This window comes from Pithys albifrons, chromosome 12 (genome assembly GCF_047495875.1).
Source record: "Pithys albifrons albifrons isolate INPA30051 chromosome 12, PitAlb_v1, whole genome shotgun sequence".
NCBI classification, from domain to species: Eukaryota; Metazoa; Chordata; class Aves; order Passeriformes; family Thamnophilidae; genus Pithys; species Pithys albifrons.
Genome location: NC_092469.1, coordinates 18,229,951 through 18,257,020, shown reverse-complemented (window position 1 = coordinate 18,257,020; position 27,070 = coordinate 18,229,951). Strand labels below are relative to the sequence as shown.

The 27,070-nt window shown below is 45.6% G+C and overlaps 1 protein-coding gene across 2 annotated transcripts in view; it reads right to left on the bottom strand.

Annotated features, from left to right (window-relative positions):
• CDH13 (cadherin 13) overlaps nt 1-27,070 on the bottom strand; it is a 450,489-nt gene that overhangs the window by 18,398 nt on the left and 405,021 nt on the right. For both annotated transcript variants that reach the window (XM_071567404.1, XM_071567403.1), the window contains exons 11-12: nt 11,232-11,374; nt 2,067-2,300 (exon numbers count right to left, since the gene is read on the bottom strand). In XM_071567404.1, coding sequence (XP_071423505.1) covers nt 2,067-2,300; nt 11,232-11,374 — 377 coding nt within the window. The remainder of the gene's footprint in view (nt 1-2,066; nt 2,301-11,231; nt 11,375-27,070) is intronic.

The window sequence follows — 27,070 nt, the reverse complement described above, 5'->3', positions numbered from 1 at the left end:
CCAAAGATAAAACCCCTTCCTGCAGGGAAGTGCAAAGCTGCTGACACACTCCCTCAACTTGTCTGAGAAGGCAGTGAAGGGAAATGAAGCCCCTTCAAATCACAGATCTGCTCCACCTGAGCAGCAGAGGGCCTTGGCACCCAGGGGAGGGGGCTGACTGCCCCAGGTGGGGGTGCTGACTGCCCCAGAGGGGCTGATGACTGCCCCAGGGGAGGGGGCTGACTGCCCCAGAGGGGGTGCTGACTGCCCCAGGGGAGGGGTGCTGACTGCCCCAGGGGAGGGGTGCTGACTGCCCCAGGGGAGGGGGCTGACTGCCCCAGGGGAGGGGGCTGACTGCCCCAGGTGGGGGTGCTGACTGCCCCAGGGGAGGGGTGCTGACTGCCCCAGGGGAGGGGTGCTGACTGCCCCAGGTGGGGGTGCTGACTGCCCCAGGGGAGAGTGCTGACTGCCCCAGGTGGGGGTGCTGACTGCCCCAGGGGAGAGTGCTGACTGCCCCAGGTGGGGGTGCTGACTGCCCCAGGGGAGGGGGCTGACTGCCCCAGGTGGGGGTGCTGACTGCCCCAGGGGAGGGGGCTGACTGCCCCAGGTGGGGTGCTGACTGCCCCAGGGGAGAGTGCTGACTGCCCCAGGGGAGGGTGCTGACTGCGCCAGGGGAGGGTGCTGACTGCCCCAGGGGAGGGGCTGACTGCCCCAGGGGAGGGGTGCTGACTGCCCCAGGGGAGGGGTGCTGACTGCCCCAGGGCAGGGGTGCTGACTGCCCCAGGTGGGGGTGCTGACTGCCCCAGGGGAGGGGTGCTGACTGCCCCAGGGGAGGGGTGCTGACTGCCCCAGGGCAGGGGTGCTGACTGCCCCAGGGGAGGGGCTGACTGCCCCAGGGGAGGGGGCTGACTGCCCCAGGTGGGGGGTGCTGACTGCCCCAGGTGGGGGGTGCTGACTGCCCCAGGTGGGGTGCTGACTGCCCCAGGTGGGGTGCTGATTGCCCCAGGGGAGGGGTGCTGACTGCCCCAGAGGGGGTGCTGACTGCCCCAGGTGGGGGTGCTGACTGCCCCAGGTGGGGGTGCCGACTGCCCCAGGAGAGGGGTGCCGACTGCCCCAGGGGAGGGGGCTGACTGCCCCAGGAGAGGGGTGCCGACTGCCCCAGGGGAGGGGTGCCGACTGCCCCAGGTGGGGGTGCCGACTGCCCCAGGTGGGGGTGCTGACTGCCCCAGGGGAGGGGTGCTGACTGCCCCAGGTGGGGTGCTGACTGCCCCAGGGGAGGGGTGCTGACTGCCCCAGGGGAGGGGTGCTGACTGCCCCAGGGGAGGGGGCTGACTGCCCCAGGAGAGGGGTGCTGACTGCCCCAGGGGAGGGGGCTGACTGCCCCAGGTGGGGGGTGCTGACTCTTTCAGGGGTAGAACAGGGAGGTGGTTTATTAATATTTGGAGAACAGCAAAAAAAAAGGTTCCTCCACTGTCCTGCAGGGAGGTACAAACATCACACCCATCTTGAGTTTTTTGTAAGACTCTGAAGTGAACAAAGTCATTGGAGAGTGGCAGGGATAAGGAATATATTCTAGAAAAGAAATGGGAATAATCTACACTAAAAAGAAATGTTGTCCTTTGTGCCCACAGTTTGCCACACAAACCTTCTGCCACTGCAGTCTGTGCTGGGATCCTCTTACCAATCATGTAAGGTCCAAGAGCATTGGGGCATTTCATTTGTGGAAAGGGCAAATACTTAAAATTAGGAAGTTTTCCAATTGTATTTTTAAAGCCCATGCAAAACTTTCATGCTGTCCTACAGCAAAGCCCTTGTCACCTCAAACTCCATGCCATGAAATATCTTTACAGAACTGTCAGTCATTGGTGGCCTCTCTCAATGCAAAGCTAAAAGAGGAAAGGTCAGTCAAGGTATGAAGAGGATGGAAAAGGTCCCAGCAAACCCAGCAGGGTGTAAAGCAGCAGCAGTGGGTCCATCCTGCCAGGCTGACACTCAAAACTGCTCCTGAATCCACAGTTCCTCAGGGTGAGGACAACAGGATGCAGAGCTGGAAGGGTTAAATGCCCAAAATAAAATAATAGACTTACTGTTAAGCTTGTTGATTCTCCACAATTTTTCTGGGCCTGATTGCTTGCTCAGTTCAAATTTGAATTGGTCTGTGTTGGGGTGAAGGTCTTTGTCTGTTGCTCCAAGTACCACTACCCTGAGATCTTTTGCATCCTCACAGACTTTTGCCAGTGTTGGGTACAGGGATGGGACGTTGTCATTGACATCCTCCAAGGTGATGTGCAAAGTTCCTGTCCCCGTAGCAGGAGGGTTACCTAGTTAAAAAAACAAATATCTTTATTAAATCATACTTCTCTCATAGACTCCTACTTTTACCTGTATGCTTGCAAAAGGAAATAATTTTTATAGTTCTTACCTCTTTTATATGAAAATTATTGCTTAAAAAACCTGATGAGTCATTCCTGTAAATTCATTGCTGTTTTTTCAGAATGCAGCCTGTCTGACTCTACAGTATGGAAAATTATTCTAAGGAAACCTCTGGGAGAGGAATATTTTGAAGATAAAATGGGATTAGGACATGAATAGATCTCTGGACCAGAATCTGTTCATCAGCACATACTGAGAGAAACATAGTGGGAAACATCCCCTAGATAGTACAGTATTAAAAGAACCAAGAATATGACAAGGAAGAGGAAAAATGAGAGCAGAGGGGAGTCAGTTTGTACAGTGGGTGCCCAGGAGCAGAGGGGCACCAGATCATTCCCCAGCAACCCTTAGGGCCACTTTTAGTTGTGCCAGCACAAGTGAAACCTGTCAACATAAACTGGGAAACGAGATGGTTTGTTAACCCAGAGTCATCCTGTGGCAGCAGCAATCCAAACCTTCTCCAATTATCTGCCAGCCCTGCCCTGGGAGAGCCAGCTGCAGAGGGCAAGGGGTTGGGTACTCACCATGGCACCGGCGCTGGGACTGACAGAGCAGCTGGCACTGGTAGCACTGGGAAGGCAGAGTGTGCCCCTGGGAGCCACTCTGGGACCAGCCCCTCATCTCACTGGGCTCACAGAGCTGGCACTGGCAGTGCTGGGAAGGCAGAGTGTGCCCCTGGGAGCCGGGCTGGGACCAGCCCCTCATCTCACAGGGCTCACAGAGCTGGCACTGGCAGTGCTGGGAAAGCAGAGTGTGCCCCTGGGAGCTGGGCTGGGACCAGCTCTCATCTCACAGGGCTCACAGAGCTGGCACTGGCAGTGCTGGGAAGGCAGAGTGTGCCCCTGGGAGCCAGGCTGGGACCAGCTCTCATCTCACAGGGCTCACAGAGCTGGCACTGGCAGTGCTGGGAAGGCAGAGTGTGCCCCTGGGAGCCACTCTGGGACCAGCTCTCATCTCACTGGGCTCACAGAGCTGGCACTGGCAGTGCTGGGAAGGCAGAGTGTGCCCCTGGGAGCTGGGCTGGGACCAGCTCTCATCTCACAGGGCTCACAGAGCTGGCACTGGCAGTGCTGGGAGGGCAGAGTGTGCCCCTGGGAGCTGGGCTGGGACCAGCCCCTCATCTCACAGGGCTCACAGAGCTGGCACTGGGAATGACTTCCAGCCACCCCAGATGTGCCAGGGCTGAGCCATAACCCTCTGCTTTCAGCCTAAAGCTCACCAGCTGATTGCAGATCCCTTTGCCATTTGTTTCAATCACCTCAAAGCTTTCCAAAGACACATCATGCCCTTCATCGGACACTGCACTTAACGGGGGCTCCTTTGAAATGCTGCACTTGAGGCTTGTTCCTCATCCTCTTTTCCTTGGTTTAGTACACAAGAACTGTGATCTCTGCCCTTCCCTTGCCTATAAACGCTGGGCAGGTAGAAAGGCTTCAAGAGGTTGCACTTAACCTGTAAAGGACCAGAGCAAAGTGCCAGGGCAGCTGCCAGCTCAGCCCTGGCAGAGGTGCCACTGTAGCATAACTCCCCTGCCCAGAGTGGAGTTCTTGCTGGGCTGTCAGAGCATCCTACAGGAGAACAAACACCCTGTGGTGTGATCTGATAAACTACTCACTGAGCAGAATGCAATTAGTCCTTTCCATAACAAATGTTACTGATGGTGACACTTCATCTGTTTCATGAACACAGAAATGCATCACAAAGGCAGAACGTTCATCCCTCCCCAGCTCTGCCCTCCCTTCTCCTCTCGCACTTTGTCATCAGAAGGGTTAGGGTTGAGTTCTTTTTAATGAAAAAGAAACTATTTTTCACTTTTTATTGGACTAATTGAATTTGCAGAAAGACTCCAATACATTTTTTGTTCTTGATATATTATTAAGTAAAGTCACACGGCAGAATGGATGAAAAGGCAGTCGAGTATTTGAAATATGATCATAAAAGCCAGCCTTTCATGCACTTAATTAAACTGCTGTCTTTAATTTTCAATGCATTATTTCCACACTGGACTGATAATGTCTTATGCACTGCCCTTCTTATCTTTCTCTGAAGTCAGGAATATTAAAATCTGCCTTTGGAAATGAAGAAGCCAATGGTGTTAGGGGGGTCCTGTTATTGTGTCCCACGTGGACACAGCCACGTTTTCCTGCCAGGGAAATGTCTCACTCTTTGCAGGGCCAAGGCAAATATCACACACAAACAGAGAGAAAGGGAATTGCTTTGCTTCATTTCAGTGACTTCTTCTCTGGTTGGTTTATTTATTATGATTTAAATTAAATCTTTCAGTGATTTATGAAGACCTCCAGAAGTAAAATAAGCAAATGTCAAGGTCATAAACTGAAGCTTGTTAACACAGATGTCATAAAAATATAACCAAGGAAAAATGGTCACAACAGATCCACTGGGAATATATGACTTTCATAAATTTGAGAGTATTATGCCACAGAAATAATTCAAAAATCCCATGATCTCCAGAAAGCTTTGGGTTTGAAATGAAAGGTATCCATAGCACATTTTAATTCCAAATTAAAACTCCTTTTAATTTGCATTGTAAAGTCTTGCAGCTGAAAGCAGAATTAATGTGCAAACCAAGACAGAAAGGGCTCTGTCCAACAAGGATCTTATAAACTAAAAAAATTGTGTATAATAAGAATATTCATCCAGATCAACAACATTTCATTTAACTTGTGAAAACCAACCAGAAATCTGCAAGAAATATTTTCCCTTCTAGCTGGATTTTTTCTCAAGTTTTGATTCCAAACTTGACTTGATCTAAAATGGAACAAGTTGCCCAAGGATTATCAAGGACAAAAAAGTACATTTCCACATGCTGTGGGAAAATGGACTTTAAATGAATCAGATGAAAGTCAGTTTACTTGTAAATAGCCTAAATTATTTAGTGGCACATCTAAGGAGCAAAGCACTGATAATCAATCAATCAATCAATCAATGAAGAAAATGTCAGACACAAAAGTCAAAAAGTGTTAAAACCAGGAGGCACCAAGACTGTGTCTTTTCACTTATATTTAGGAAGTTCACTTAATGATACCTAAAGCTAAACATGGAAAATCTTGTCAATTGGTAAGATTGGCTGTAATAATGCCCAGTTTATGGGTTCAATCCCCTCTGTGGGGCATTGACTTGAGCTGGACTCTGTGATCCTTGTGGGTCTCTTCCAACTCAGAATAATTTGTGATTCTGTCATTCATGTCTTCTTGTCCTGTCCCTGCTTGCCTGGGAGCAGAGCCCAACTCCCACCTGGCTATAACCTCCTGTCAGAGCCTTGTGGAGCCACCTCAGGTGACCCTGAGCCTTCTCCTGCCCAGGCTGAGCTCCCTCAGCTGCTCCTCAGCTGAGTTTGTGCTGTCCCCCAGATACAGAATCCTAGAATGGATTGGATTGGAAAAGACCTCCGAGATCATCAAGTCCAACCCTTGGTCCAACTCCAGTCCCTTTACCAGATCATGGCACTCAGTGCCACGGCCAAGCTCAGTTTAGAAACCTCCAGGGATGGGGAATCCACCCCCTCTCTGGGCAGCCCATTCCAATCCCTGAGCACTCTCTCTGCAAAGTTTTTTCTGCTCTCCAACTTCAATTTCCCCTGGCAGAGCTTGAGCCCATCGTGCCCCCTTGTCCTATTGCTGAGTGCCTGGGAGAAGAGACCAACCCCCACCTGGCCAGAACTTCCCTTCAGGCAGTTCCAGACAGTGCTGAGGTCACCTCTGAGCCTCCTCTTCTCCAGGCTGAACACCCCCAGCTCCCTCAGCCTCTCCCCACACCACTTGTGCTCCAGTCCCTTCTCCAGCCTCGTTGCTCTTCTCTTCTCAGTTGAGTTGGAAGAGACCTCTGAGATCATCAACCCTTGATCCAACCCCACTGTGATCACCAGCCCAGGGCACTCTGTGCCCTGGGCTGGTGATCACAGTGGGGTTGGATCAAGACATGTGGGATTCTCTGTTCCTGGAGGTGTTTAAGAGGACACTCAGTGCCACATCCAGTCCCTTCTCCAGCCTCGTTGCTCTTCTCTGGCCCCGCTCCAGCCCCTCAATCTCTTTCCTGAACTGAGGGGCCCAGAACTGAACACAACACTCAAGGTGTGGCCTCCCCAAGGCAGAGTCCAGGGGAAGGGTCACTGCCCTGGGCCTGCTGGCCACGCTAGTTTGGATCCAGGCCAGGATCCCATTGGCCTTCATGGCCACCTGGGCACACTGTTGGCTCCTGTTGAGCTTCCTGTCCCTCAGTCCCCCCAGGTCCCTCTGCCTGGCTGCTCTCCAGCCACTCTGTGCCCAGCCTGTAGACCCACATGGTATGGACTGTGACAAACAGGGCTTTGTGCTTTCTGATGGTGCTGCTCAGAAATCTGAACACAAATTCCTGTCTGGGCCCTCCCGTTGTTTTTCCCCCTCCATATGCTGTTTTTCTGCTCAGAAAATCTGTGCCCGCTCTGCTTTGGCAGCAGGTCCCTTCTCTGCAGGCACAAATCCCATCCAGACAGGCACATCCCATCACTTGTTGTGTTCAGGCTGAACTCTATTAATGGTTCAGCCAAAGCAAATGGAAGCAGCAGAGTGGGAAGAGCCCAAGTTTGGGTTTGCTGCTCCCAAACCTGCCACACACTGACATTTCCATCCCCAATTTCCCTGCTGAGGAAATTTCCTGTGTGTTTTCTCTCCTGTGCCTTTTCTCTATGTATTGGCATATAGATATTTTTTAAAGTACAAAATAAATAGCCTTTCAAAGTCACAATCCTTCCTTCCTCCCCTCAGATAACACATGCAGATCTTCTTTTTTTGAGTAATTACATTTCCAGACAACCACAGCTCCCCCAGCACATCCAATTGCTGCTGACATGTGCCATCTCAAACACTGTTTTCAACATCCTAATTCCTTTTTTTCTAATCAGGAGGCCGTGATGACAAATTAAAACAATATTTTGTGTGCAATTCATATTCTGCTGAAATTTAAAATGGCAAGAAAAGGATGAGTCTTCAATTTATTTTCTCTCCTCAATTAATACAGCAATTAAGATAAGGGGTATAAAACTGGCTTAATTTGGGTTGCCATGGTAACTAATTGCCTGATTTCTTCAAAAATAGCATGTTTTAGGTGGAATCAATCTCTGGTAATTTAATTATGTACATCATGAAGTGAGCAGACAGGTTAGACACATGTGAGGGAGAGTTCTAATTGCAATTCCTCCACATCTCTTTGTTACTCCAGGTTTTTCCAGGTGTTTCTGTTCATCACACAGAGAACAGAATAATTTTTCTCTTTAATGATCAGCAGGATCAAGACTTGCACAACAAATGAGATTTGGGATTGTCTGGGTGTAGTTCAGCTGGTGTTTGGAAACGAGGGGAGATGTGGACACCAGACCCTGAATCAGAACTTCATTTTGCTCAGGGAGCTGCAATGGAGCCACACTCACCAATTCACACACACACAACTGGGACATCCTGTGGCCAACGCTTGTGATGTCACACCTGGGGACAATGACATCACATAGGGAGCAAACCCCTTCCAGAAAACAAAGCAGTTGATTTCCCCCATGGAGTGTTGCTGTGAGAAAAAGGGCTCGCTGGGATTTCCCGTGTTTGAAGCTCCATCACCCAGAAATCCAAACCCTAAACCCATCTCTGAGCATCTTTAACACCTGCAAGAGCTGCCAGACTTTCAATGATGTTTATTCTCTCTGTTTAATGGAGTAGAAGTCCTGATATTTTCAATTTTTTTGTCTCAGCAGGTCCCTGATGATGAGAACAGCAGGAGGGAAGGTGCCGTGGCCACAGTGATGGGAGGATCTGTCCCTGTGGGAGGACATTTCTCCCTGGTTTGGGGGGATGATGCCCCACCAGGGTGGCATGAGAAAAGTCAAATCCAAACCCAGTTTGCATTGAACCCAATCAGTGAGATCAGAGTGTCATCACTGGTCACCAGACTTGGCCAGCCTGGGTGGGTTTTCTGTGCATCAGGTAAAGAAAATTAACCAATTGTTCTAAAGAAATAAAAAAGCTGCACAATGGGGATATCAATGAAACATCCTGCCCTTGCACAAAAGGAGTGATTGTTGCATAAATAAGGGGAATCTGGGGATATTTTATTATTCATGCCTCTTAAAGCAAAGGGAGAAACCAATTTTAGCTTTTTAAGATTTCATACATTTTCCAGGTATTTTTTACCTTCACCTCCAGACATGTTTTATTCCTTCCTTCCTTTTTCTCAGTTGTGACTCAAACTCTCAGAATACACAGGGATAAAGACCTTTCCTGTAGGCTTTTTATCATGACTGACCTTATGAGAAAAGCCTACAGATATTCTGCTTTCTGATAGTTATCCAAAATCCTCCAGGATGTGGAGGATTCCACCCCAACATGCAGCACCTTTGGAAGGGCTGCCCCACAGGGATTCCTCCAGCTCTGTATTCCTGCCTGCATTTCACAGGGGTGTTTTACAGCTGAATTCCCAATAACTGCACTGTGAGCCTGAGACACTGCACTGGGGGCAGTGATTGCTGTGCTAAATTCAGGAAATGAAATGATCACCATTGTTGGCACTTTTGTTAATTGAATGAAACCTCTGAAGTTTCGAGTTTGCACAAACCTGACTTTGTCCCATTATCAGCTCATTCTCAGATTAAACACAGTTCATGACACTTTAATGTGTTAACTCTGCTTCATGATATTTCCTGCCAGTGTTTAATTTCTTCTTTAATAGACCAGAGACTTTATGTCCACACAGGTCTTTAATAAAAAGTTTTCCAATCCTAAAGACACTGCCTTGACCTTTTACTAAAATTAAACATACAGAGAAAATTGGGATGGTCATTCCAAAAAGTCCTTTCCAAAGTGTAATTCACCCCCATAAATGGTCAAAATTTATTATCTGTAAAATCAACACTGTTTCCATCAAATTTGCTCTTACAGATGGTTTCAAGTGTGTTTGGGAAGGTACAGGAACTATTTAGATCAGAAATAATATAATTCATACTTAACTACCTTTACCTGCAGTTAATTTGATAGCGCTGAGAAATAATATCATAAAGGTCAAAAAAAAATCTCCTCAAGAACTCAATCATTTCCTGCAGTGCATTTTCTAAGACCCATCCACAGTTATTCTCCTGCTGGCAAAGTTTTGTGATTTACCAAAACCAGGTGAAGATGAGATGGGTTTATAGAAAGAACTACCAAGCACGAAGCTCCTGCTTTTCTTTCTGACAGGAACCACCAACATTTCACAAATAAAAAAGGTGTCCTGACATTTCTCCCCTGCACTGAAGAATGGGGTTTTTTCTCTCTCCTCCCTTTTCACCCTCAGTCTCTTAGTCCAAACAATTGACTTGTTCTGTTGAAAATATCCTACATTTTCATTTTATTTCTCTATTTCATTTGCCAGTTCTTAATCCTGCCTTTGGCTGCCCTCTCAGGTAAATCCTCCCTGTGCTCACTGGTTTGAGACAGGCTGCACTAACCAGCCTGAAGAAAGGGATCTGCAGTCTGTGGCAATGCTTTGAAGAGAACACACATAACACAGATAACACAAAGGGATGTCCAATCTGATTTTTTTTCTCCTTTTTAAATTAACATAACCATCCTTTAAAGTCCTGAAAGAATTCTGTAGTCATTTCATATCATTCTACATAATTTGGCTTCTCATCTAAGGTAATATTTCTATCAAGATGCACATTAGCCCTGAAGGAAAAAATTCTGGGAGTTAAGAGGAGTCACCTGTGAGTGAAGTTCTGGGCTCAAATAGATGAGCAACATCTTAGTGCCCCGAGAGCAACACAAGGGTCTTCCCCCAAATCCACCTCACTCAGGTTGGTTTCCACAGTCAGAGCCACTCAGGGCCATCTGCTCTCTTTGACTCCACCTTTAAACCATAACTTTGTCCCTTTGGCAACCCCAGCAACAGCCCAAATTTTTATTTTCATTGTGAAATGCCATTTCCCAGTGTGCCAGATTTTAAGATGCATTTTTTTTTAAATCTCTATCCAATAGCAAATAAATTTCAGAAATACGTTTAGTGCTGCATTTTTCTACAGAATTTTCCTAAGGAAAATAATGTATATTAATATATAATTAAATCATCAGCTCAGCAGAATTTTTTTCTGTTATACTTAAGGCCATGGGTTTTTTCCTCCTGTCAGGGCCTGCAAATGTTCCCTCAGTCATGTGGTTACAAAAATGTAGAGTTACTCTCCTAAAAAGAGCATTTGACAGTTCATCACCAGGGCTAAAGCAGCTGCAGCTGAGAAAAAGCCTTAACGTATTAGCTCTTATATTACAGGCAAACCTTTTATTTATTTTGTGCCTTTGGGTCTGGAGATTTGGAATGGTCAGGATTTCCTCTTTCTACTCCAAAGCTACTTGCTGAATTTTTCTTAGATAACTTATTTTAGATTCTATTTGATAGGAGGAACTCTAATACACAAAATACATAAAAATTGTTGCATTTTAACACGAGTTTTTCCTTATGTTTCTATTGTCACTAGCATTGTATTGAATAGAATAAAATCCAGCATATCAGGCATGAGTTGTTATTGGTATTTATGTGCCTCAGGCTTACTGACTGCTCTAATATTGTGAGGAAATTAACTCTGATAAAGCTGATTTATTCCTTTCCAAGGATATTCCTGACTATTTGCACCCAGGATTGAGATCTCAGTGTCGGAAAAAACAAGCGAGGTGCAAACTTAAATTAAAGCTGTTGAAGCAACTGCTGAAGTTTAAACATGCACCTTTCAGAACAGAAGGTTTCAAGCAGAGGGAACAATTATTATATATAATAATATATTCATACTATTGCCCGTGCTGGTCACTCACCACTGTCTATGGCCAGGAAGAGGGCGGTGTAGACGTTGTCCTGCACGAAGGGAGACTCCCGGTCCAGCACGGCCGTGGTGCCAATGGTGCCATTGGTGGGGTGGATGTCCAGCCAGCCCGCTGGGTCCTTGTACACTGAATACCTACACAAAGTACAGCAGATGTGACCAGAGGAGAGATCAAACAATGGCCATGTGTCTTTGCACTCACTGCCTTTCGCGGGTGCAGCTCTTAATAACTCAGAAATACAGTTTATACCTCGTGCCTTCCCTTAGAGCATTATTGTTAAACTTGGGTGGCAGAAGGACACACAGAGGGAAGTTTTAGACAATCCTTTGGATTTATATGTCCCAAAGATTAGTATAGAAATCAATATATAGGACCTGAGTACCTGAACACTTTCAAAGGGCCTCTGCATCAACACCACTTTGCACAGACTTCAGGAATCCTCTCACAGCCCTCCTTTTTCCAGACTCAAAGTTCTGGTTGGACTAGATTTTAATATTTTAATATTTTTAACTTTTATGTTTAATTTTAATTTTTAATATTTTTAATTTACATTTTGAGTAGTTTTCAGGGTTTTCCCCTACAATTGTTTATTTTGGGCTGACAATGTGCTAATTGTGGGGTATGGCAGCAAAAAGGGAGGTGACAGTGAACCCAGCAGGTGTGACAGGAGGGGGTGGCACCCAGGGCCTGTTTGTCCTGTTTGTTCTGCAATCTGGGGCTGAAGTTTCCTCCTTCTGCTGATTAAATTCAATCACACACATGGTGCCTAGGCCAGGATTTGGAAATGCTGGCTCCAAAATCCACCAAAAAAAATAATTCCCTCTTGTGCTTTCTTTCCATTAATTGGCACAAATATTCCAACCCTGAAACTGGGAATGTTTAGGGAGATTGAGGAGTTTACACACTGAGAACTTCCCTACTTGACTGAAGCAATGAATGCAAAATGTGCGTGATTAGGGCTTGATTCTGTACTCAGTTAAATATATTAAGTAATATAACAACACAGAGCTGGATTAACTGGTACCAATTCCCTCTCCAACTGAATGTGTTGATATTTTCAAGCAAAACTCCAATCATCTAATCAATACTTAGGATAATAACCTGTTTATCTTTTTTGGTAGTGAACTGTTACAGGTCATAAACATCCATACAACCTTCTATGGACAATTTAAATTACAAATAACTGGCATGGGACCTGCTCTTATCTGATGAGTCTGAGCCCAGGCAGTGCCTCAGGGGGACATTCACCTGAGAGGTGTCCTGGGTGATAAAGCTGCCAAAAATGTATCAGTGCAGCTCTGAGGGAGTGAACAAAACCAGCAGATTGTTGAGAGGCAGGAGGAAAACTTCAGTATGTACAGCCAGGAAAAATTCTGCCTTTTTATGACCTGTTGTGACGTTAAAATCAGTTCAGGAACAAATTTGGAAACCAAGAATTTTTGGAATTTATGAGGAAAAGAGGCAAATAGGAAAAACTGTATTCATGGTCTCACGAAAGGCACTCTGAGTTTCACCACTGGCTTCCTCATGAGCAGAAATGATTCCTTAGGGAATATAGGGAAAGGAATCAAAGGAAAACATTAGTGCATAGTGAGACATTCCATCAAACCAACATGTCCTTCCACTTAATAGCCATTTAAACATTAATCAATAGCCCAGCTTTGTCTGCAGGAGAAATGAGGGCCTGGAATGGCAACAATGCTGATGGTTATTTCATTATGCCTCTTTGTTTCTTTTTTTAGTGTTGTTTTTATAACTTTGCAACAAAGCTATGCCCAAAAATATGAAAGGAGGGCAGCCTAAACAATTCCTAGTCTATTGTAAACCAGCAAATTCTCAATTAACCCCGAAACAATTTCAGAAGATTCAACACTTCTAAAGTAATGAGAATGTAAAATGGATTGTATTATCTTCCCTGATTGCTCTACAAAGCACTGTTGGCTGAGCAAATAAAAACCTGAATTGTATAACCTGTGATTTGGCACAGGATATTGTAAAAGTAGTGCTTTGTCTTTCCCACCACATCCTTTATTTATTGGAGGAACATATTGCAGCACAGTTAAGATGATTGTTCTTTGTTCCACTTTCTGAGGGCTCTGCTAGCAAAAGGTTTAGAATAGACCCATTACAGAAAACCACTATAAAAATAGAAGTATAGAATACAAAGATTCACTTCCCACTTTTGACTTTAGTGGGATCTGCTGATTGTACAGCAGTTGGGAAAATCAGCCCATTTTTAGGTGGTTAAATATGAACATCCCTGCCTGTTTTCTCAATGCTGAGCACATTGATATGTCTGTGTGGATGTGTATTACAGACCTGTGCTCTCTGCTGTGCCAATTACTGGTTATTTTTGTCTTACTCTACATTGCAGGAGTGAAATTTAGTGTTGCTTGTGGACTTTATTTCACTGTGAATTTTTTTTTTTTTAATTTTAACCCATGCCAAGAGCTCACACTTCCCAAGGGCTTGTCTGGCAACAGGGATGGGCAAGAGGGTGTAGCATATTTTGACTGGGTTATGTCCTTGCCTTGTCTCTAAGCCAGATATTGCAAAGAAAGCAACAAAACCAATCCCCTTAGACTGGAAATCATCTTCTACAACGTTTAATACACACCTTAAATCCAGACCTACAAAGAGATGCAGAATGTTAGAGATGCAAAACAAGAGAACAGAAATCAAAATATGCACTTGGTCTGTTTGGTGCAGGACTAAAATAAAGTGGCAAATAGCTGGAAATAATTTAAAAAATTGTAAATGGCATCTCCCTCTTCCTCAAACAGAGGACAATAACTCAGAGAGCAGCTCCTGGGGTTGCTCCCAGACCTGCACGGTGCTGGTGGCTGTGGCTTCGTTAGCAAAAGACCATTACAGAGAGCAGTGGGGATAACGTGGACACAGAGACCTGACCAGAGCCACACCCTTGCCCAGCCAACAGAGCCAGAGCCCAGGGTGGCACAGGAGGGCACCAGGCACAGGCAGATGCTGCTCCTGGCAAGGGTTTGGTACTGCCAGACTTTCCCCGTGTCGAGTCAAAGGCTCTTGGCTCTTGTGCTTTGACACAAAGAGCAGGAAGGCAAAATGAAGCAGTGCCAGATTTGGGCTGAATGGCACGTGTGAGCCAGCCTGGAGGGCACCACTGACCGGGTGAGGGCACCACCGACCGGGTGAGGGCACCACCGACCGGGTGAGGGCACCACCGACCGGGTGAGGGCAGCAATTCTGCCAGGCTGGTCAGTGGCAGGGTTTCAGCCTGGCCTGGCTGAGCTGGGGCTCTGAGGTTGGCCCTCGAGTCCTGGCTCCATCACAATGGAATTAGGGAAGCCTTTGACTCATCTTTAAAATGGTGAGTGGGTTTTTCTGCACTGAAAAGCTGTTAAAAGGATAAAATCTGTTAATCATTGCAAACGGCCTGAGAACAAAGAGCAATGAGTGACATCAAAAGTACTGAGATAGGCAGAATAGAAAAGAATATTTGAATGGCTTTCTAAAGATGCAGAGAGATATTTACTGGCATTTTCTGTATAAATATTAATATCTAAATTGCCTATCTCCTTAATTCTTTTTAAAATATATTTAAAACAGAGTAAAACCCAGATGAGTAGCAGTTCTCTGGGTTACACATATTTGTGTGTGTTTACTCCCTGCTCTTGGGAAATCTGAAATTGTTCACCCTCCGTGGCAGGGCAGCTGGAATGAGATGATCTGTAAGGTCCCTTCCAGCCCAAACCATTCTATGATTCTACAATAAGATATTGATAATAACCATTTTCATACCATTTCAATCTGACAGGCAGGAGTCACTCTCAGAAATAGAACCTGTCCACACACTAAATATCCAATCCATCCTTGCTCCTCTGAGGGGTCCTGGTGCCACTGACATAAGTGTGAACTATCAGCTGGCCAGAGCCAACATTTCACCCAAGCAGAGCTGCTCATTTGCCTTTGGAAAGAGAAACATTCACATCACCCACATTTTATGGATCCTTGCTCCTCCTGGGACCAGAACATGTAATGGCAACACCTGGAATTTTTCTCTGAACTCTTGAAGTGAAATGATAGTGGGGGAGGTGACTTTGCCTTTCTGTGAGCTCAGCATGTGAACACCCTTTTGCCTCTGAATGGCAAAATCTCTAAATACAGACATTCTGTAACCTTTAAATCAAGCCAATATGAGTTTGATCTCATTATACCAAGCCCACCTGAAAAATCAAGGGTAATTACCTCTGGAAAAAGCTTCACAGGTATTTTGGAGAGCCCAATGCAGCAATTACAGCATAAATATGCACATTGGATAAGCAATGGTGGTTTTCAGAGAAAGACAAAAAAACTTCCCGAAATTAAAATGCGACGTTAAAAACCTGGATGAAAACTGCATTGTGCTTTATGTGGGGATGACATAATGCAGAGCTTTAGAGCTCCACCTGCTTCCCATGGAGCTCCCTGTTCTCCACTGTGCCCTCATTACCTTGGCCTGCACTAATTACACAGCATATGGCAGCAGGAGTGGAGAGGGAACCTGATTGCAGCTCAGCGATTCCCCAGCTCAGACACACCCCACACTCATTAGTGCTGACACACAGCACATTTTCTGCTCTTTGGCTGGATGATAACAGGGGTGTTCCTGCTCCCAGGTTGTAAGATTTGGGCAGAGCAACCTGCCTTTCATGTGTGTGCATTCCCAGCCTTGCACAGCTGGCTCTGTAATTGCCATCCCGTGTGGTATGAAAGCAATAACAGCAACTCTCTAATGGGCATTACAGCTAATGCTCTGTAACTACATTGGCATTGGAGTTTGTAAAGATATTTTTATGCAGATTCCAAGACTGGGATTTTTTCCATTGTTGGTTGTTTTTTTTTTTTTGGGGGGGGGTGGGTGGGTGGTTTTACTGGTTTTTTGTTTCTTTGGTTTTTGGGGTTTTTGGTTGGTTGGTTGGTTGGTTTGGTTTTTTTTAATTTTTTTAAATATTTGTGGCATTACTGCCATTGGAAGAATGCTGGAGGAGTTGTGGGGTTTCACTTTCCAAGCCCAGCTTGGAGGGGACCCTGAGCATCCTGGTCTAGAGAGTGGCATCCCTGTCCATGGCTGGGGGTTGGAACAAGGTGATCTTTACGGGCTCTTCCAACCCAAACCATTCTATTATTCTATAGGGCAGTGCTCCAGGCTGGGCACAGAGTGGCTGGAGAGCAGCCAGGCAGAGGGACCTGGGGGGACTGAGGGACAGGAAGCTCAACAGGAGCCAACAGTGTGCCCAGGTGGCCAAGAAGGCCAATGAGATCCTGGCCTGGATCCAAACTAGCGTGGCCAGCAGGCCCAGGGCAGTGACCCTTCCCCTGGACTCTGCCTTGGGGAGGCCACACCTTGAGTGTTGTGTTCAGTTCTGGGCCCCTCAGTTGAGGCAAGAGATTGAGGGGCTGGAGCGGGGCCAGAGAAGAGCAACGAGGCTGGAGAAGGGACTGGAGCACAAGTGCTGTGGGGAGAGGCTGAGGGAGCTGGGGGTGTTCAGCCTGGAGAAGAGGAGGCTCAGAGGTGACCTCAGCACTGTCTGGAACTGCCTGAAGGGAAGTTCTGGCCAGGTGGGGGTTGGTCTCTTCTCCCAGGCACTCAGCAACAGGACAAGGGGGCACGATGGGCTCAAGCTCTGCCAGGGGAAATTGAAGTTGGAGAGCAGAAAAAACTTCTTTGCAGAGAGAGTGCTCAGGCATTGGAATGGGCTGCCCAGAGAGGGGGTGGATTCCTCATCCCTGGAGGTTTTTAACCTGAGCTTGGCCGTGGCACTGAGTGCCATGATCTGGTAAAGGGACTGGAGCTGGCCCAAGGGTTGGACTTGATGATCTTGGAGGTCTTTTCCAACCTAATTGATTCTATGATTCTATGATTCACTTTTTTTCAGATGTTGAAAACCTATTTTATTAATTAAAATGAATGTATTAAATTATTAATGTATTAAATTATCAATGGATTAAATTATTCAATGCATTAATTTCGAGGTGCAAGTGAATATAGAGGGTTGCATCCCATTTTTTACCCAGACATAAATCTACTGCAGCCCCTAAACACAGTGTGGTACAGGTTAATATATTCCATCCATGGTCCTTGTGTTTAGTGGGACAAAACATGCCTTAAAAACAGAAGTTGGGAATAACTGAACTCAACACATTCCCCAAACATTCCTGCAATGAAACAGAAAGGTTGCCAATAAGATTCATATTTACCTTAAAATAGTTTGAAATACACTTCTAAGAAACAGGTATTTCCATGCCTTCTTTCAGTACCTTTTCCTCCTCTACTTTCCTGTTTGAACACCCAAAGAAATTTTAATTCTTTATGACCCTTGAAGAACTCTACAGTTTCTCCTGAGATCCACAGGACAGGATGTTTTCACCTCTTTCTGTGTGACTCTGTTGCTGCTCAGAGTGTTCTGTTAAGCAGCAATAACTGAGTTATAATTCAAAGCTAAGCCTGGTTTTGTAGTTAATTAACAATTCAATAATCCTGCCTGAAATAAAAGTGTCTTTCCAGGCCCCATATTGGACTTGGGCAAGCTAAGCATGGTTAGCCCTCTTTCCCCTTAAATACATGATGATACAAAGCACAGATTTGAATTTGGATTAAAATGCTGCTCTAGGAATGGGAGTGTGTGTTACATGTGCAGCAGGGTGTGAAACACCTCCTGCAGTGCCCTCCTAGAGAGATTTGGACATGCTCAAAGTACTTGGGCTAGACCCTTTAAAAGAAAAAATTAAAAATATAAAAAACCAGATTTAACTGAATTATATACTATTATTAATCAGAATAAACATATCATTAACAGAATCTAAAGCTTGAAATAAATCACATTTTCTGGCAACACTACTGAGAAAGGTGTTAGGTCAGATGCATTTTTAAACTTACTGAAGGAGGATTTATGTAAGAGCCATTTTTCAGCTTCATGGATTGGATTTATGAGCTTGCAGACCCTCTGTATTTCCACAGGCTGCAAATGTCAACTGAGAGTGCAATTTAAAAAAATAAATTAAACCCACCATCTCTGCTGTGCCACGAGTCCCTCTGTGCAGTTTTGGTCCCAGCAGGTTGTGCTGAGCTGCCCATGTGCCAGGGGAGCCCACGAGCTGTGCCCCCGTGCCCAGCTCAGCCCTGCAGGGTGGGCACCACAGGCTCTGCAGGGACTCCCTGCAGCCGCTTCTCCTGGGCAATCCCCAATCATGGAATCACAGAATCAGCTGGGTTGGAAGAGACCTCTGAGATCATCAAGCCCAGCCCTTGATCCAACCCCACTGTGATCAGCAGATCATGGCACTCAGTGCCACATCCAGTGTCATCTTAAACACCTCCAGGGATGGAGAATCCACCCCCTCCCTGGGCAGCCCTTCCAATGCCTGACCACCCTCTCTGTAAAGAATTCCTTTCTGATGCCCAACCTAAACCTCCCCTGGCACAGTGCCAAGTGCTTCTGGAGTTTCCACGAGTTTGTGTGCAGGTTTAAGCCTGCAATGCTTCATGCCAATCCCATCTGAACAGGCATCACAAGTGCCTGGCTCAGTGCCAGCCTGGCACATGGAATAGGGCAGGAATGCCCTCCAGGGCACAGGCACCTCCTCAGGGTGTGCCCACCATGAAACGCTCTGGGGCTGAGAGGCTGGTTTAAGGTTTACACACCTTGATGTTGTGTCAGATGTTTGTGGCTAATATCAGTTTACATTGATTCAATCAGTGTAATTAATATTAACCCCCCCCACATTTGAGCTTGGACTACAGAAATGGGCATTTCCAGGGAGCCAAAGTGCTGTGGGGCTTCAGGGCTGAGCACACCTCTGGAGATCAGCAACTAACAGTGGAGAAACACAGGATATTCTCCAGGAAAACCTTCCCTCTGAGCTGCCTTCTACAAGTCACCTTGCCAGTTTATGGATAATACACAGATATTTATAGCAAGGAAAGAATCTGCCCAGTGCTTGGGAAGACAACCTGGCTCTTACAGCCTTTCCACTGACATCTCTTAGGACAGTCCAGGAAATTCTGCTGAAAGTGTAATGCAGGTTTTTCAGAAATAGTTCAGCTGTTAGTTGGTTTCTTAGAAAGTGGTTTTTTACAACTGAAAGTGCAATTTTCCTTTTCTTTCTTTTTTTTTTTTTTTTTTTAATAGAGCATATTTTAAAAGGCAAGCAAAGGAATAAAATGGAAACAACACTCCTTGGTTTATACTAATATGCCATTACACTTAGAAACACCCCAAGATTCCATTTCCAGTTTACAAAAGTAAATTTCAACTTGAAATGATAAATCCAGTAAATTCAATTTTGAAGAAAATCATCTAGAAAGAACAAAATTAAACCCTTCTCCTCACAAAAATATATTTTCTATGGGCAACAAGTCTTGGCAGGAATTATTTTGCTTTTAAAACAAACCAAAGCCAACCAAAGAAGAAGAATAAAGAGATTACTTACTTCAATCATTTTTGCAGTTAACTGGTGAATTAGATGAAATTCACTTTTTAGTCCCCTGCCACTGAGAAATATCAGATGAGAAAATGGTTGACTAATTAGTTATTTGTGGGGAGAAATAATGGGATTAAGCCCCTTGGAAAACATGAAGAAAGTAAAGGAGAGTAATTACAACTATAATAATAAAATAAACTCAAACTCAAAACGTACAGCAATTAATCAAATGAAGGTAATAAAATTGTAGTAATGAGGCAGTTAAATAAAATGTTCTGAGAAGGAAAATATTTTTTTGTTATTATTGCACAGTCTTTCAAACATTTCTCTATACTGAAATCTAATTTTCTTGTTTTCTCCCCTTCAGGGAAAAAAAAAATCCTCGAAATTGAAGTGTAACAAAAACAAAATAAAAATCCCCAAATTCATTTATGTATGTTTTAATCAGAAGTGATTAGGGCTATGGTTAAATGAACCCAGAGGCTGTAACTATCTGAATTATTCCTAAAGCCAGGGAATAACACACCATATCTGGGACTAACACACTGCCATAATCAGGGGGTTACTGTTACAATAATTGCCAACACATGCAAATCAGGAAAACTTTTCTCATTCTACCAATTGTGCCTCAAGAGCTAATCAGTATCAGATGAGCTGGAGGGTCTTTTCCAAACTCTCCAGAAAAGGGTTTTGGCAGTAAAACTCCATCCAAGTTTGTGCATGTGCTGGTTCTTTGTGTCCCAGCAAAGGCAGCAGCTCCCACTGCACATCCCTGTCCACTCAGGGGGTCTGGGAGCTCTGGGAAAACAGGGAATTTTTTACAACAGCCCAGCAGATTCCCTGCTGCAGTGCCACTGGTGAGGAACTGGCACGTTCCTGAAGATCTGTGGGAGTTGTTTTTCACTGAGGGATGGGCAGAGATGGGGGGAGAAATGACTTTAGTCTGTGTGGATCCTCACAGCTCCCTTGGGCTGGATCCCACTCCAGGAACCGGCTGGGGCAGCCAAGGGGGACCTTGGGCAGCTTCCACAGCAACTCAGATTTGTCCTGGCTGATTCTAAAACCACAAGGAAAACCCCTGGCCTGGGGGCACCCCCTGAGCTCCCTGCCATGTGCCAGGGAGGGTGTGCTCAGCCAGGAGAGGTGGGTGACCCCCAGTAGCACCACCTCAGCTTCTGCTGCAGAGCCCATGTGTGTCCTCTGAGCCCCCTGCCATCCCTCAGGGAGGGTTTGCTCAGCCAGGAGAGGTGGGTGACCCCCAGCAGCACCACCTCAGCCTCTGCTGCAGAGCCCATGTATGTCCCCTGAGCCCCCTGCCATCCCTCAGGGAGGGTTTGCTCAGCCAGGAGAGGTGGATGAGCCCCAGTAGCACCACCTCAGCTTCTGCTGCCCTCCTGAGAGCCCATGTGTGCCCCCTGAGCCCCCTGCCATCCCTCAGGGAGGGTTTGCTCAGCCAGGAGAGGTGGGTGACCCCCAGCAGCACCACCTCAGCCTCTGCTGCAGAGCCCATGTATGTCCCCTGAGCCCCCTGCCATCCCTCAGGGAGGGTTTGCTCAGCCAGGAGAGGTGGGTGACCCCCAGTAGCACCACCTCAGCTTCTGCTGCAGAGCCCATGTGTGTCCCCTGAGTCCCCTGCCATCTCTCAGGGAGGGTTTGCTCAGCCAGGAGAGGTGGGTGAGCCCCAGCAGCATCACCTCAGCTTCTGCTGCCCTCCTGAGAGCCCATGTGTGCCCCCTGAGCCCCCTGCCATCCCTCAGGGAGGGTGTGCTCAGCCAGGAGAGGTGGTGACCCCCAGCAGCACCACCTCAGCCTCTCCTGGGGAGCCCGTGTGTGTCCCCCGAGTCCCCACGCCCCATCACACCCCAAGCACATTCCCATCCCCTCCGTGCTCCTGTGGGCAGAGCTTGGTCAGCAGGGCCAGAAGGTTCCACCAACCCATCAGTTGTACCCACCACAACATCAGTGCCAGCACTAAACCAACCAAATGCCACCGTGTCTCTGCCCTGCCCCTGAGGAAGGAGCTCCACAGAAGCAGAGCAGGGCACTGGAAATTCCAGGTCCTGCTGGCACAGAGAGCCACAGAATCACAGAGTGGTTCAGGGTGGACAAGATGTCCAAGATCATTGAACCCAGCCACTAACCCAGCCCTGCCAAGCCCACCACTAACCCACACCCCCAGTGCCACATCCCCGTGGATTTGGAACATCTCCAGAGGTGGGGACTCCAGCACTGCCCCGTGCCAAAGCCTGGCATGGCAATGGAATGAGGAGAGGGAGAATGAAAGGCTCGTCCTGGCTTGAGCCCTTCACCTGGTCTTGCTCCAGGAAGGAGCTCCAAGGCCAGTCAGACCGTTTCAGAATGAAGTAGAAGGATTTTGGTCACTGCTGATGCAAAACAATGAGTTAGGGGTCAGTTAACTCCTTCTTCCCTATTTCTCTACTAAAGCTGAATTCTCTACAGGACAGTGCAAGAGCAGGAAAGAATTTAAAATAAAATATGTCGCTCTGTTATTAATATTGTAACAATTCAGGTGTTTTTCATTTTAGTTCTCTTAGTTAGCTTTGTTTAAAAAGAATTGTATTCACAGTGGGAAAATAGACTGTCCTGGTGCTTTTGAATCCTTACAGAGCCCTGAGGAATTAATACCCACTGAGGGAAAATACTTTCCAACCTTGTAGCACTCAATAACAAAAAAAGAAAAGGGTAGGTAGAAATTTAGTAGCATGTTTGATAATGTGAGCACATAATATTCAAAAAAAGAATTACACTACCATCTGATAATATGAAGAAAAAGGTGCATTTATTCCTGGCTAATAATAACTCAAATTAAGTTGTTTTTTTCTTTTTTTTTTTTCCAGCTGATTTCACTGTGTAATTCATGGGCACAGTTCTTACAGAAGAAACTTGATTAATTCTCTTTCATTCTTTTTGCAATAATGGCCAATCTATCTGAGTTTTATTTGACTGATTACACTGAACTGTACAAAAAACCTGCAACCACTTTCTGCCCTGAATTTGGAGCAGTGTGTGATATCATGTCACATCTTTTCCTTTATTTTGGGGCTGTTTTTTTTCTTTGCCTAACTCGGTATCTGTAATGACCATGACAAATGGAAAGGGAAGTGGGAGTTTTACCTTTTCTAACCTCAGTGAATCCCATTCTCAGGGTCAAGGTGTCCAAATGCACTTTAAAATGCAAAGATGTCCCTCTCACCCCCCTGGTCCTTGTCAGGCTTCAAGGCTGTGTTTAACCATATGAGATGTTTGATTTGGAATGTCCAACATCAGGTCTGGGCTTTTACATTTGTTAGAGGTTGTTGTGCTGAATTTCCACCCCACTCTCCCTTTCTGCCTGTGGGAATCATCCAAGGCAGGTTAGAAAACAAAACTCTGCTGTTCACACGTGGAACAGGGACATTAAAAATCAGATTCCACACTCAGGGGATGTTCATTGTAACATCTCTTGCCTGACTGATGTTACTGCAAAACAAATTTGTCCTTGCACATGTGAAGATTGGCAGAGAATGCTGACTGAAATTAAATCTGAAAAGCGTGGCACAAGCTGTACCAGGACTGAGAAAATGGCTCTTTAAGCTATTAAAAACCTCTGTGTTTTTCAAGGAAATAGAAGTTTAAAGTGTATTGTTTACAGGACAATTATCCTTTGCTTGCTAAAAAGTGACTTCACAGTGAAGAAGTCTCAGTAATACCACAACAAATCTCTGCAGCTTTTGTGTTCTGTTCATCATCCCAACACAAGTCCCTTCCACAGGTCCTTTTGGTACCATGAGGAACGTGTGTGGCTTAAGGAATCTGCTGGCCAGTGATGGAAAATGTGAGCAGGTTGGAGGGGAAAGCTCCTCATGAGTATCCACTGATGGCACAAAAAGAGCTTGCATTAAGTGATATGGGATTAGGCACTGAAAAGACAGGAAATGGAAGATTTGCAGTTTGTTTAAAGCTTTATTTACCACTCTGAGAGTCGCTGATAAACTTTCTATATGCAGGCCTTGCCTGGCTGCAGTGTGGTACCAATGAGGAAAATTCTTTACCAAAATATTCCCCTATTTGCTCATATCTAGTTTTCTTTTCTGCTTGATATCTGTTGCATTCAGGTGTTCTGTAAATCAAAGGTATTTAATCCTCTCCTAAGTTTCTTATTAACTATTATGTCTTAGTTACTCTGTGCTAATTTAACCCTTGTTTGGATGCCCAAGAGTCACATTTTCCCTTGCCCTTTGGGATCTTTCCCAAAAGGCTGTTTTCCCAGCCACCTTCTATGCAGGTCTGTGGCATCACTGTGGGATGAATTTTAATGTCTTCATTTGACAGAAAAAAATGAAAGCCTCAAGACCTGCAAAACTGAAAGAATCTGCTCTTGTTTTCCTGAAACCACAGAAGCTGTAATGAAAAACTCACCTAACTGCTAAAGAAGGACTTATTCAAAGGGTTGTGGTTAATAAAGGACTAAAAGTATTAGAAACTTTTTCTTCTTTCTTTTTTTTTCCCCTCCTTGCACTTAAAAATGTAAATTCTGTAACAGTTTCCATGAGTCAAACTAACTTAACAACATGAAATGGAGATATGGAAAAGTGTTGCTTTCTTTCCTGACTAAAATCCATTTTAAACACTAATTAATAACTCTGAAGACTCCAGAGCCAGGAGCAACCTTTGAGTGCTGCATTTGGAGGCTGCACACCTCGTTCCCTTCTAACACAAACATCTCTTGGTTTAGCCCTGCAGCATGAGCAGATATGGGGCTACATTTGGTTTTCATGTCTAAAATGTTACCAACAACCCTGAATCTCCAGAGAGGTTGGGCCTTAGGCAGGCAGAATTCTATTGGAAATTTCCCACATGAAAGGAAAAAAGAGGAAAAATACTCTGACAGGCCTATTAAAAGAGGTAAATGTACAAAAATTCTCCAGGGTTTGGAGTATTCAATGAAATCTGGGTGAGACAGGTCGGTATCTCCACAGGGATGTGATGGGAACTGCTGCCCAGAGGAGCTGTCCAGGGGATGCCATGAACAATAATTGTCCAGCTCTGGGTAGGGTGGGCATGGATGTCTGTGTGGGCATCGATGTCTGTGTGGGCATGGATGTCTCTGTGGCCATGGATGTCTCTGTGGGCATGGATGTCTCTATGGACATGGATGTCTCTGTGGCCATGGATGTCTCTGTGGGCATGAATGTCTCTGTGGGGACATGGATGTCTCTGTGGACATGGATGTCTCTATGCACATGGATGTCTCTGTGGGCATGGATGTCTCTGTGGACATGGATGTCTCTGTGGACATGGATGTCTCTATGCACATGGATGTCTCTGTGGGCATGGATGTCTCTGTGGCCGTGGATGTCTCTGTGGCCATGGATGTCTCTGTGGGCATGGATGTCTCTATGCACATGGATGTCTCTGTGGCCGTGGATGTCTCTGTGGCCATGGATGTCTCTGTGGCCATGGATGTCTCTATGGACATGGATGTCTCTGTGGACATGGATGTCTCTGTGGGCATGGATGTCTCTATGCACATGGATGTCTCTGTGGCCGTGGATGTCTCTAGGCACATGGATGTCTCTATGGACATGGATGTCTCTATGGACATGGATGTCTCCGTGGCCATGGATGTCTCTGTGGGCATATTTACGTAGAGCACAATGGGCATAAAATCAGGACCAAACCAGTGCCTGGCAGTTCCCATCTGAACCCAGAATGGATCTGCCAGCTCACAGCTGCTTAATAAAGTGCATAATTTCACTCTTACTCAGGAACTATTTTACAGAAATTGGCATCCTTATTACTGAGTTAATAGAAAAATTCCAGTTGAACTCTACAAGGCGGTTTTCCTATTACAGGAGCTTTGCAGAGCTCCATTTAGGAGAAATGAGTGCTTAAACCTTCTAACAATTTCTTCACTGAACTCCAATTCCACTGCAAGAACAACCATCTGTGAGCCTGAAAAAAGATGGGGCTTTTATGCCTGGGAAGGCACAGCCTGGGGATGTTGTGCAGGAGAGCAGGGGCTGCAAACACACTCCAGCACCTCTGGGCCTTTGGGAAGCTCCTGCCTGAGCTCAATTCCCAGATTCCATGGGAATTGTGCCACTGAGCTGGAGGTGCCCATGGTTCATTCTGGACATAGGAAATGAATGAAATATAACACACCAGACAGCACCTGCTCAGGTATGAGCCATACCTGCTTCAAAGACAGAAGGGCTGAATTGCCTGATTAGATACTTGCTCTCCAGGACAAGATGCATCACCAATCTCCCTGGAAAACTTTGATTTCAGTGCTTGGTTTTCCACTTTTTGCCTTCCTGTAAAACACCCCTGGAGCTCTAATCCTACTTTTCACCAGTCCAACTAAATTTCTAGCAAAGCATCACAAAAAGCTTTACCTACACACAGACACTCCCACATGATCAAATGTGGCCGAGTGGGACTCAGAATTCAATGCCTTTAAAATATTAAGAACAATTCATACCTCCCTCTCCCCTGTCAACACAGTGTCCTCAAACCTGATAGCTAACTTATTATAATCAAGATACTCTTTACTTCTTCCAGAGGCAAAATCCTGCCTTTTCTGAAACAAGAAGAGAACTGTAATGACAAAGTGAGTTATTGTCAAGATGTGACTTCCACTGCAAGCATAACTTGTGAGTGATAGATCCTATTGTTACATTTCTCAGGAAGATCTGCAATATTGTTTAGTCAGTGACATGAAAAATGTGCCCCATAATTTCACAGTTCACAGGCATTCATTCCCAGTGCTGACATGGTTGAAATCATAATGTGGCATAATATTGTTATGCAGGATGGAGACAGAGGGTCTAATTAAACTCCCCTTAAATGTAACATTCATCCTTATTAATCAAGAATTCAGGGTTCTTAAGGTAATACCAAGGGAAGTTAAAAGAGGTTACTCTGGCTTATTTGATTGCATGGAAACACAGATTTGAAATGATATCATCTATAGCTTTAATATCAACATATTAAATATGATTTATGCTAACAGAGAAGAGCAGTGGAAAATTTTAAGAACAGGATCTTGTGACAAGTATTGTCAGGAGTGATGAAGTGCAGCTTCAGGTGCTTCTGGGCAACACTGAATTATGGACTGAGAAGTTCTGGTCCCTGCTTTTGGTAGCCTTGAATAATTGAATTCAGACACTTCTGCTGTTTCAGGGACCAGACAAAGAAAGAGAGATCCATTTTTGTTTCCTCAGAAAAGGGACACAGTTATTCAGGAGCTGCCTCATTCAGTCTGGGTGAAAATTTCCTCTTTGCTCTGCCTCCTTTCCTACCAGGAGAGGGGAAGCAAACAGGTGCTATACCAACATTTTTATTCACATTAATCTTTCCCCCAAGCCTTGACAACTGCTGGGAAGAAC